This window comes from Perca flavescens, chromosome 23, assembly GCF_004354835.1.
Source record: "Perca flavescens isolate YP-PL-M2 chromosome 23, PFLA_1.0, whole genome shotgun sequence".
In the NCBI taxonomy this organism is placed as follows: domain Eukaryota; kingdom Metazoa; phylum Chordata; class Actinopteri; order Perciformes; family Percidae; genus Perca; species Perca flavescens.
In genome coordinates, this window is record NC_041353.1 from 11,212,161 (window position 1) to 11,225,580 (window position 13,420).

Genomic DNA, 13,420 nt, shown 5'->3' on the forward strand with positions numbered 1-13,420 from the left:
AGGTGACTATATATATATATATATATATATATATATATATATATATATATATATATAGAATATTAGTTGTTTTATACATGTTATATCATAATCTATTCATATATTTTTGACATTGTAAATATTGCTTTAAATTATTTGAGTTGAGTTAATTAACCAGGTTCTCTTTGTGCGATGTATGTTTAGGTCATTTATTTTAAATTTAGCAGGTGAAAATACATTTTACAACTCAAAACTGAAACTCAAGGTTAATATGAGACTTACATTTCATGAGACTTCCTGTACACGATTGAGTCTTATATATTCTGCTCCATCAGTAACGCATAAAAACCACAATTACTTATCGCCAACAACTCCCACCTTTTCCCCTACAGTGCAGAGCCCAGTGCGCATGCTCAGCCTCCCTGAAAACCACATGCGTCTCCCTCGCTCTGCTCTCTCCAGTGCCAAGGCGGAGAGATGCGCACACTGAGGACACCGCAGCACCGAAATGCGCACAGCTCCGAGCCATACCCGGCTTTAGCTTCACCTCCCAACACCCCTGACCCGTCTCTCAAAACAATGGGTTACAGGGAATATGGCTAACTTTGACACACTTTTGCATGTCACGGGAAATGTGCTGCCGAGCGGCTGAATTGAGAGCACAATAACACACACAGAGACTTGAGAGAAGAGGGGGACCTGATTCCAGTCATTTCTATCCCAGCTCCTCTCCCACTTTGGTTTTGAGAGATGATCACGGAGCTGGTGTGCACCGCCGTGGCTGTGGGTCTCTATCTGAATACGCTGGACGCAGATTTCTGCTACGATGACAGGTAGGTTTCGCCTACAGAGCGCAACAACATCCCCATCCGCTCCGCCACTTGTCATCTCCCCTTGTTACCTCCGCACAGAAGCGGAGGGGGGGGGGGGACGACGGCCGGGTCGTTGCGCCTGCCCGCACGGTTTGCATGCATGCTTTTGTCCGTAGCCTGCAATAAATCGCTGCTTATTCTTCGGCTGTAGTTAAAGACACAAAGACAGCGAGTGTGAATCGAAACGTAGGCTACTGAAACATGCGCGGTACAAGTGTAGTACTGTGACCAGAATATCCCTGCAGTGGTGTATTCCTGGAACTTGGACTGCGCTGCTCATTGACTTCATGATGCTGTATATTGCTCTTAAGTGTAGCCTATGTTTTGTCCCTAATGTTGTCCTAATGTGTAGCATTACTTCATGGACTTAAAATTAGTATTCTTAGCCTTTATAGGCCTACTTTTAAAATGAGATTGACAATACCATACAGCGCACATCACATGGTCCGCGTCCATATACTAACTAACAGCAAGAGGTGAAATCCAACACGTTGTGAAGTCCCCTCGCCTGCTGCGCACATGCAGCGGCTCAGATGCTCTTTGTGTTGATGATGAAGCACTCGTGCCTGTTGGAACAACGCCCCGCATCCCGGGGGGAATTCAAGCTAATTTAAACCGGGAGTTCCATTTTGCAAACAGCTGAATAAACATGTCAACACTGTCATGCTGTGTGGAGGAGAAAACGGTGCTGCCCTGATGGAGGCTAGGCCTACTGTAGAGGTAAAGGGAAAGGGGATCATCATAAGAAACTTTCACTAACAACAACCTAGTTTTTAGGTCAACGTGTTTATGTGTCTTACAAAAAAAAGAAAATACAGTTTAGTTATATCATAGGCTTATCATAGACCTGTAGTTTCAAACCTGAGGGGTCAGGACCCTCTGGAGTCCCAAGACGAACAATGATAAAAGAGAAAAAAGCATACAATGTTTGCTACTAACAATTATTTTCATCATCAATTATCAAATCAATATGATCTGATAATTTAACCATTAATCGATCAGTCATCTATAATATGTCAGAAAACGGCAACAATGTCCCTCTAGTGTACAATGTGACTTGAGTTTTTTTTGGTTTTGTCTGACCAACAGTTGAAATCCCAAAGACATTTAGTTAACAATGATGTGACAGAGAAAAGAATTAATGTCTGTGCAAACAGCTAATCGTTTTGGCCCTATAACATGCACATTTCTTACACAAAGAATTTTCTCTAATTGTTGGCCTCATCTGTCTGGGCCTCTGGACATCATTCAAATGAAACAATCACTATTTGGTCAGGTTGCTGCTCCGTGATTCATGTCCACACTGAGGGCGTATAAACTGTGACGAGTTGTCACTGAGCCAAAAGGGTTGGGAAAGATTGATATCTATATGGCTAAACCAGCCTGTTGTGTTTCACATCCACCAAAATAAAAATATATATTATAAAATGTTTGTTAGGTGAGTGTGTCTGCCATACATCTGTGCTTGTGAGAATAATAACCCTTCATGTAAAAGTTCAGCACCACAGCTGGTCCCCTTTTAAAAAAAGAGGAACTGGACAGGTAGTTCTTCATCGACTCTGAAACACTGTATATGGGCATAAGGGGTTTTGGCTCCTGCAAGAGTTCTGTCAAAACTGATATGAATTCATCTTTCATTATCAAGTATTAAATCACAGGTTAAAAACTGGAATATGCAAGGTATGTGCTAGATCTCTCTGTGGATACAAAGAATGAACAGTGAACAGTTCGCCTCCCTTATTCGTCCACAGCTCCGTCAGTGGTTGCTGTCTGGTAAGGATCTCCAGACACCCCTCAAAGGTCAAAGATCCTCCCTCTTTACTTTTCAGCACCATCAGTGACCCCTCTGTGTGTTACGCGTGAGCAAGACAGAGTGTGTGTGGAAGTGAAGGAGGAGGAGACGCTGTAAAGAAACATAGGGTGGTGGGAGAAATGAGCTCCGTATGCCGTCTCCAGTTCCATCACACCTTGTCAAGTATCCCTGTAAAGCGGCCAGCGGGGTCATTCATCTATCAGCCTTGTCTTTACGTGTGACCGGGACACCTAGAGGTTGTCAGAAAGCCCATCGGTGACAGATTATCCGCGGCGCTGCCCTGCCCGCTTCGGCCTACGCTCGCACTCCATCCCCTTAGTGAAAATTCAGTGTCCGCCAATGCTGCGTATCTATCAATGTCACAATGGTAATTTAGGCTCTTGGGGACACACTTTGGCGTTTTGGTTCTGCGATCTCAGATGGAGGAGGTTGAATACCAATCAGAGGTCTGACCTTCCCTGGTCGTTCATCAAACGGCATCCTTTCTCGGGGTCAAGAGTCATGTGCTCCCGGTCTCTTCCCTCGGGGAATAGAGGAGAGTTATGAGCAAAAGGTTACAGCGAGGGAAAGATTAAAGTGGAAGAGCGTTGCACTAATCGTGTCTGGAGTTGTTCGAAAAGATCGTCTTGGTTGTAGACAAATTCCTTCTTCTACGTTTGTCTTTTCTAAAGCTGCGCTCTCGGGAGCCGAGACAGTCCATCTGGCCTTTCACCCTGTAATCAAATTCTTGTCACATGCAGTTCTTAACATCGAAGACAAGATGGCGGAGCAGATAATTCTAGGCACTCCGACTTGTGGGGATGTTCTGGTCAGTCTCTGCTTTTTCAATCATGTCAGGTTTTTTTTTTCCTGGGCACGGCTCAGGACCTATCCTAGCGCTCTCTTGGCCAGTAGTAATCCCAATGAAAAGCCTCTGTGTGTGAAATGACTACGTTTTATGGGAGCTGGGAGAGAACTTGAGCAAGGCACATTTTTGATTCGGAGAAACAATTAAGACATGATCTGTTGGTTTACAGTTTCTCAGGTTTAGACAAATGTAAAGGTAGACTTTATCCTTTTTTGAACACGCTATTTTCAGTGCTGATATTTTCACATTTGTACAGTTTTAGATTGATTGCTTGAGAGTTGTGGTCATAGATTGGAAAATTTATTTATCGTAACCTCTGGACTCTCCTTTGAATACATATCATCGAGGGTTTTGACAGGTTAACAAATGAGGCTCCGCGTGATGCCGACATTTCAATGATATTGGTTTTTAACAACACCTTTTGACGAATCGACCCAGTAATGGATGTCTCTACTAGGAATACTTGGACATTATTCTCAGACACCAGTAGTGCAGGAAGGACAAGTGACAATGGAGGCAATATTGTTAAATGAAATGCATCCTAAGTGGCTTTCAGCATTCAGAGTCGTCTATCCCAAAAGATCTGTGACCCCAATCACGGCACAGTTCCCTCTGCGTAATAAATGCATCATGGTCTCTCAGGGGATTGAAGTGAAAACATCTTCCCTATTTGTTTCAAAAGAGAAAAACAATTTAATGTCTGGGCAAGGGCCTGGGTTTGGAGGATTTTAGTGAGGTTAAAATGTCACTGACTGGCACATTCCCCTCTATAATTTGAGTTTAATTTGAGTTTTAATTTGAAATTTCCTCACCGTTAAAACTGAAAATGTTCATCCCTAGTAAGGGTTTAAACAATTAAATATGCCACACAAACAACACAGAGTAGTGACTGGAGAGAAGGACCACAATGACACAAAGTCTGTTGGTTGCAACATCTGTTACTTTTCTAGCTCAGTTTCTGAGGTTGACCGATAAATGCATCAATATGGGATTGTCTTTAGGTGGTGCCCTTTCATCTTAGTGCAAACCATAGGGCTTTGAGTTGAAGTGCTAATGATTTGCCTATATGGATGGTGCACACATAGTTTAACCCCCTGGATCACCTATAAATATGAACAATATCTTCCTCCAAAGAGCATAAAACAAAAACATGGAAAGAGCTGTTCTTGCTTCCTTCTTTTTGTCCTTCATGTAACTGTCAGTTATCCCACGTATGAATCTATACATAGCACGTATGTTCCGTAAATAAGGAGCATTGTTGTGTCAGGAATATCCACGTGCTTGTATCAACTGAGATAAGAAAAGCAGTAAATTAAATCAGTGTTTCTAGTTGTTTCTTTGCCATGACCACTAACTTTAGATGTATTGTACCATTTAGATTTATGGTAATATAACCACTGTTAGGCAGGTTATATGAGAAATCTAATCATTTTGTAATTAGGCTACTTATAAGATAGATAAAATAATTACATGACTTACTTATTACTCAACATTACTTTTGTTACTTGGCCAAGTTCCGGTAAAGTTGCCCTTCAACTCAACACCTCCAAAGCCAAAACATCTACATGTAGCATCTTCTGTATCTTTAATGCTTTAATGACTATTTGTATGTTCTATATATAATTTACATGGCTATGCGGTTACCCTCAGCTCTGTGAAGCATATCTATATATTATATATCATTACCCCTGCTCTAAACCTAAGTTTATGCGTCGTAAAAGGGTTGTAAACATATCCCATATAAAATATGGACGTAGTCTCCATGATGTCACCCATAAGTTTATACTGAGCCAAAATGAAGCTCAAAGTGGGCTGGGAACCGACAGCTCTGGCCATTGCCATCTTGGCAGTGCCTGGTGTCGGCTAATGCAAAAATGAGCAAAGAAGAGGAGCATGGATGGAGCTGAGGCAGGCTTAATCAAACCTAGAGTCCTGCTCGCCTCCTGTGACGTCAGCCACCTGTCACTCAAAGCAGAACACCCTAAGTATGCAGAACCCCCCATAATTGTCATGCTATAGAGGGATTTTGTACCAGGCTGTTTAATTCTGCTGTAAATTTGGGAATTTTAAAATGGGGGTCTATGGGGATTGACTCCCTTTTGGAGCCAGCCTCAAGTGGCCACTCGATGAACAAAATGTTTTGGCTTAATTTTATTTTTCCGCACTGGAGGTTGCAGCTTGGTTGTAATGTACATTTGTTAGCTTGACAAACATTTGGTACAATTCATGCATGTCTTTGATTGTGTTTCATCAAAAGGACCCACGTTTTCTCTGTTTATAATAACTGCTCATAATTGTTATCGCTTATGGGTTGGCGCGCCCAAGGCTCACTGTGATGGTTTTCAGCCCACTGTAGTAAATGTTGCCAGGAATCTTTGTGCCTCGATCGGAATAATTATCTACAAAATGTGCCCTAGTTGTTTTGAGGCTGTTTAATTTACAGTATGTGCTCGCAGCAGATCAATATTGAGGGAAGATATAGGCTAATGAAATGAGTGTGACAAATCTCTTTGACTGTGTGCAGTAAGGAATACAGTTGAGGTGAAAAAGCTTGTGTCTGTAAAGAGGTATTTTCACTGTAAACATTTTAGATATGAGTAACACCGCCTTAAGGAAAGTAGAGAATTGAAGTGAACAATGTGGTGAGTGAAAGTGATGAAGAAAATGTTTATGAAAAGTAATTTGAGATGGTTTTAAGGCATTTAATCAGATTTTCATACATAAAGGATAAACATAATGTTTTTTTAAGGAGAAATCTCATGAAAAGTGCGGTTTGGCTGCGAATAAAAGATGTCGCCATCTTATGAACTATCCCGATGTAAGCAGTAACACGTTTTTTTCCTCATTGGCCATGAAAAGAGTTTTGCTATTGATGTCTTGTTTTTGCAGTCCGTAGCCTCTTTAGATTTGGTGTTTGAGGGATCGAACTATTAGTCAAACAATAGGAACGCATGAGCAAACAGTCTCATTTTGATTACTTGCAGATTTAAGTCACGAAAGCACTTAGTGGTCAACTCTGCAGATGTTATGGCTTTGAAACTGCTTTAAAGCCAAAAATGAAGGCTTGAACCCAGTATGTTGAATAGGGTGAATTAAAATGTCTTTTTGGGTTTATAATGGTGTTTGGTTCTATGTTTAAGAAAAGAAATGGCAGTATATGTGTTGAAGACAGAAGATGAAATAATAAAGCCTATCCTCTTGCGCTGGGATGTGCTCCAGCTTTTGCAATCCTTAAAGGGGCAGGAAAAACAGTCTTCTGGCAAACAGAAGAGCTTCCATGGCTTGTTCCTCATAATAAAAGGGCATTGAGGCATGCACAAGGCAGATTTACTTTTATCAGAAAACATTTATGAAAGGTATTGTCATAATAAACTAAATCTCCTTCATTTTGATATCACAGTATTTTTTTATAGCCAAGGGTCAGAGTTTGAAATAGCTGCTGCCCAAGGTTATGCTGAGCGATTTTGTGTGTTCTTAATTGCTATTAACATTAGTTGTATTTGTTTTGTGTAGCCATGTGATTAATTCTGGCGGTACTATTGTGCGCTAGTCATCCATACATAGATATAAACCCACTTTTGGAAACGCAAAGGCTGGTAGGTATGAATGTAAAAATATGTCCAACACAGATGGCACCATTCTTTATTAGAGCGATTAAATCGATCGTCGTTCGACAGAAAATGAATGGTTAACATTTTGATAGTAATGGTTTAAGTTATTTAAGAATAAAGAAAATAAGTACTTTGAAGACGTCACCTTGGGGTTTCCAAAATAAAAAATAAAACACAGTCTTTGTCAAACACTTAGACCAAATGATAAATCAAATGAACGTAAAGAAAGATTACCAGATTAATGCAGCATGTACAAAAGAACAAGTATTATAGGCAACTGTTTGGTTAATTCCTCTGTTATCTGCAAGTAGCAAGCATACATGACATACTTAATAACTATATAACGTAATACCAAGCTTGCCTCTGGTAATCACTACTCAGACTTGGAGAAGAGATGGGCTATATTTGTTTGGGTTTTTCCTCCTCCCATTGGGTCCCAGTGATGCACGATGCTGGTTGAGGCTGCTGCTAACCTTTGGCTACCCCTTATGCCTCACAGGCCACAGTCAACCCGCCCAACTGCTAATACATGACCGCCAAACCTCAGTCCCACGACCCTCCCTGTATACACACCATATGTGGATCCCAAAACACTGGTATCCACGGACAACCGGGCTTACAAGTTGCCAGCGCCCTGCAAGATATACTGTACATGTCAAAGCTGTAGATTTGTCATGGAACACCCATGCTAGATTTGGGAGGATGACAACCACAAACCATAGATAAAGGGGTGAAAACATAGCCTCGCAAGTTTCTTATCTGGCCAACCGCATGCATGTTCACATGCTCTCCTCTAACTGAGCGCCTTCATAACGGTTCAGCAGCATGGGGTTGAATTTCTCCCTCAGCGCAATAAACTCACTTTGTAAGCAAAGCTCCTTATTGTGGCGTTAGATTACACTTAGAGGCTGGCATCCACTTTCTCTCTTTAAACTACAAGGTGGACTTCTAAAGCAACTTACAGCAGTTGTGGCGTAATACAAAACCAAACCCGAGCAGGGGATCACACGAACCGCAAACAGTTACCCATTTCTACCTTTTGTAATCAATAGCCATTAAGTATCGTCTTTCAGTGACTGTGGAGTTTTTTTTTTGTCTGTAGCCCAGAACAGCTGTCAGAACAGAAAATCAAACGTGGTTTTTTTCCCTGCATCACTTGACAAAGAACTCATATTTCGCTACAGCTCGTATCAGTTCTGACTGTGAAAAGCACTCTGAAGCGAGCTCTGAGCCAGTTTTCGGGTTTGTTGGTGCCTGTGGAGGGGTTTGTGTTTTTCATGTGCACATGACAGCCTTTACCTGGTGATGGTGAAGCCAGTAGTTGATGGAGTAGATGATCAGGATGATGTGTTGACAGATTGTGTTAGTTTTTATTTAAATGGGTGGGTAAAATAGTTTTGGGCGAGCTGTGATAATTTGGGCTACTTTTGTACCATTTGGGCAGTTTCCACCAACAAAGTTTGGCTATTTTCCAGTAAATCGACTGTGCCGTTAATTGTATCATCATTCAGTAGTGTCCTCTGTGTTTGCCTGGCATGTGACATGCTCATTTCTTAGCTTTAGGTGCTGGTAGGCAGATTTCATAACCTTCGAAACAGAGCCGAGCCAGCTGTTTCAACTGTTTGTTGTACTTTACAGACATGACAGTGCTATGCATCTTCTAATCTAACTCTCAGCGAGAAAAGGAAATAAGCATATTTCCCAAAATATGGAACATCTCTTTTAATCTGGCTTTTGCTTAGCATATTCAAAGTTTCGCAAATAAAGACCCCTACAGCCTGTTGGATTCTTTGAACTTTAGAATACACCTAAAGTAACTGCTGGTCGAGAATGAGCTGCACTAACATTTTAAGCTGCCTGCTGTTATCATAACCTGAAGCAATAATCCCCCCCACCCCCAAGCTCTATGCATTTAGCTGAGTTGCGAGAAATTGCTGCTGAAGATAGTGTAAGAAATAAATCTTTTTGTATTGCAAAACTAGTTTTTGTTTGTTTGACAAAATTCCTATAATATGATGAGGTAAAAATGAGTCCTGCAAGCTGTGATAAAACTCCCATTGATCTCAGCATGGTATACTGACACTGTGTTGTTCCGTAATTGTAATATAAGTACCAGTAGCTTCACAAAACCAATAGAAATTCATTAGATTGGCAATCTCGGCGCTGAACCCTAGCTGAGCACTGCACACTCTCTTTCCATTTTCACGCATGGCTACTCCAGCTAACTCTTGTAAAATATACTAATATGCATAAGGTTTTCTGGCTTTCTATGTCAGAACAGGGCCAACAGTGTGTGGGGGTAAATCGGTTTGTGCTTCTCACCTCATAAAAATCCTGAGCGGGGGAGATTGAGAGAGATGGTGTGAAGGCTTGAGGGAATTAAGATTCAGGGGAGGTCAGATGACAGCCCTGCTACCTTTACTCAAGGGAACCGTTATAGTGTTTGGTATTGAGATGTAGGAGTAGTGAAGTGATTATACTAGAAGCTTTGTTGCCCAAGTGCGCTACAGCTGGTATTTTGTTTGCCGTCAATGTCTTTGTAGCATGAAATTGGAGACCTTACAAAGAAAATAGCCGGAAAATAACCTGCAGGAGGTTATCGTGAAAGCGATATATTGTGAGGGATTTTAGATGCAGTGATTTATGATCGTATCTTCATTTGTACATGTATAAAGTTTTAAAATACTGTAAAACATGCATTCTTTGGGGCTATAGTATGTTCATATTTCATTCACATCCACATGATTTATTCTGCGGCGGGAGATAGCCTTTCTCCTTTTCCTGTTTCCTCTTGATAAGCGCCCAGAAGCACAGAACTTCACCGGATAATACAGATAGAGGAAGGGTGGCGGTCTAAGTACAGCTGTGTTGTTTAGAGGTTTTGTCATTGTGGCACAATAGAGTGCTATTTGGAGGAGTGATGAGGAGATGATAGTGATTATTACAGAGAGTTGAAAATAGAAGGAATTGGCAACAGTGGTTGAAAAACTGTTTTGTTCAAAAACAGGGAATCTGCATGGCTTGATGCTAAGCTGTTGAGTTTGAATTGAAATTGTAATTTCCTGCTTCACCATACAGCGTTTGGTTTTGTGGTACACCATTTCCAGCCCAATCGAAACACACCAATTCACTCAGGTTTGGCTCAGTAGCAAGGTAATTATTCTGTGTTTAGAACCATAAAGCACACCATCCTTCAAGTTAAATATCCTCCTTCATTATCTAGGCAGGGTCAGGAAACATTTAAGCCAATTTTCCCATTCTGATGGCCTGCCCATGTAAGCATTGCTCATTAGTTAGCTCCCCCATCTCACGGATGGGAACTGAACTCCTCATTTTTGCACAGTTAGTCTCAGGTACTCTGAGCTTGCTGGAGATAAGGTGAATCGCTGTTTAAGTAAACATGGCGGTCCTGACTGCTAGCAACCCACAGTGGAAGTCAGCCTTGATAAATGGGATAAATCTGCATTTGATAATTGCTGTTTTCCCGCTTCTGTCAGCCTGAGATAAACCAGCCACCTTATTTATCTTTCTACAGAATGTAATTTGTTTCTCACCATCATTTTGATATTTATGGATTACTGGCTATGGGGCAGGCTGTATGGTTATAGTGCTTTCATGATGAGCTATGACAACACTGTAATGCATTTTTGATGTGTTTTCGGGGAAACCACTCAGTTTAAAATATTTTTTACCCTTTCAATGTATTATTTTCATATTTTAATCTGGTGGATTGTATTGAAGGCCACTGAATTATGCATGTTTTGCTTTTGATACATGGCCAGTGTACATGAGCTCTTTGATGCATTTTCACTTTCATTTTGATAAAAAAAAAATCCACAACAGAGAACTTGGACTCTGTCAATACATTGATTAGTTGCACCTCGCCTAAAAGAAATTCAGCATCCAAGTAATTCTTTTTCATGTGGATTTGACTTAAGGAAACATCGATAGGCGCTGTCCCTTTGTAGATTGGTATCTCTGCTCTGTAGACATGGCGAGCAGACAGATTAGCGGTCACCACTGAGTGCGACGGTGCCAGCTCATCCACCACGCTGGGTGCATTTCATCAAAATCCACATTTTTTCCTCCAAGACTCGCTCATTACCGTGATACCACATCCAGTCAATCCATTACTGAGGTGGCTGACAGCGACAATTTAATCTACACTCTGTGGTCTAGCTGTTTTTTTTTCAGTGAGTAGATGCTACGACCAGCAGCATCTACTCACTGATAGCGTTATCAGCACAAGGAACAATCCATGTGATATCCCTGTTGCACACAGGAAATATGTTTATCCTATTCCACTCAGACATGGAGTCGGAGATGCATGCTTTCTTTTATTTTCTGGAGAGATGGCCTCATAGAGGGACAATACATCAACTGTTTTGGTTTCGCAGTAGGGAAGTTACAGGAAAAGCTTGACATTTTGTGAAATATGCTTATTGCTGACAGATAGATGAGAAGTTTGACACCACTCTCATATCTGTACCCTAATGAAGCCATCACCACTAGGTGGTTTACCTACCTTAGCACAAAGGAACTGGAAACAGGGGGAAACTGCTAGCCTGGCTCTGTCCAAAAGTAACAAAATCTTCCTATCAGCATCTCAAAAATTTGGTTTGTCGGATTTTGTTAGCTTCAGACAGAGCCAGGCTAGCTGTGTCCCACTGTTTCCTGCCTTTGCTAAGCTAAGCTACCTGGCAGTTGAACTTTTCCTTTAAGCATGTAGCCTCGTGTCCTTTTTAACTGTGGAAATGTGGAGGAAGTGTTCTTTCCATCAGCGCTCTATAGTTGTGAATTATGTATTGAATACCAAAAAGAACAACTTGGCTAAAATCACTTGTAACCCAGTCATCCATACAAATGTCATGACGTTGTAGCATGACATCATGTCTGTCCCTCTAGTCCATCTCAGAGGGGAATATGGTACTTTTATGATGTTATACGATGCGTTTTATGGTTTCATAATGGAGTTTCCTGCAGCATTTTAAACAGGGCCGTATATTTTGAGACCCCTGCTGATTGTTTAAAAACTTGGATTATATTAAACCTTCTGCAGGGAATTGCATCTGACATATTTTGTTATTGCACTGGATTCTGTTGGTCTAAATTCATACGCTATAATTATTTGCGCTCGCCCTTGGACCATTGGTAGAATTTGTATTGCTAAGGTGTTTCTGAGCTGAGTGAAAACGTGGCTTGAGTTAAAGTACCTTTGAACCCCTTTAGCCAACTTTTGCATTGACCTAAGTTAAGGGTCAAATGGATGGGGTTTGACTTCATTGGTTCCAATTTGAGAGTCGAGTACAGCCAAATGGTTTCGTTGTACCAGCTGTGTTTAACAGATCACAGATCAGAATTTGAAAAGATCTTAGATAATTAGCACGGATCCTTGAAAAGAAGACAGATTTGGTTGGGGTTGGCCCCTGTGGTACCCCTCTTTAGCTATAGTTTCTCTCTGGCTAATGCTGGAATGTGACAACTGGTCACGGCAGAAGAAAGGAGGGCCTATTCTGGATTGGATATAGTGCTGTATGGCCTGTTAGTGCAGCATACTTGGCCATTACAAATGCTGCATGTGAATCTGGCCACTGAAAGCTGAAAACCTCGCTGCTCCTGAATCTGCGGGGTGTTTTGTTTTCTGTACTCATACTCATTCCTTACGTACAACATAAAGGCACAGATCCTCTAGATTCTCAAAATAGCTGCATATTAAAAGTTTTGATCAAATCACAAACCAATACTGGTGTAGCATTAAAGTATTTTTTTCTTTCTAATCAGAGACAGAAGACTTTCCAGCAGAAACAGAATGCTGCTTTGTTTCTCCAGCTGCTCCCTTGGCAGCATTGCAACACTCGGATCCTCCACTGGCTTTGTGATTTGTCATCAGCAATTAAAGTTGTCCTCATTATAATCTCCGCAGCAGGTCAAAATGATCCTATTTTCTCAAAGGAACACCAAAGTTTGAACAAAAGTTTGGTCTACAAGGAACAGACGTGTACCACAAAAAAATGGACTCTTCATATCCACATTTGATTAGCCTTCAGCAAAAGTACCCTTTACTATTTATTAATGGGGGCTACTTTATAGCAGAACAAGTGTCAGGGGAACACAAAAGTTCAAGTTCCAATGGTTTTCAGGGTCTGATACACAGATATAGTGAGCCTGCAACACTCTGGAGAGGGTACTTGTGGGTAATGTTGATGCAGTGTGTCCATAATAGGGCTGCATGACATGAGTAAAAATATCTAATTGCAATTATTTTGACTGATATTGCAAGGGCGATATGATTCACGAT

General features: G+C 41.1%; 1 protein-coding gene across 1 annotated transcript in view; it reads left to right on the forward strand.

Annotated features, from left to right (window-relative positions):
* Positions 1 to 418: 418 nt before the first annotated feature.
* tmtc2a (transmembrane O-mannosyltransferase targeting cadherins 2a) overlaps positions 419 to 13,420 on the forward strand; it is a 55,299-nt gene continuing 42,297 nt past the window's right edge. Inside the window, exon 1 of the mRNA XM_028570781.1 lies at positions 419 to 812. Coding sequence (XP_028426582.1) covers positions 730 to 812 — 83 coding nt within the window. The 5' untranslated portion in view covers positions 419 to 729. The remainder of the gene's footprint in view (positions 813 to 13,420) is intronic.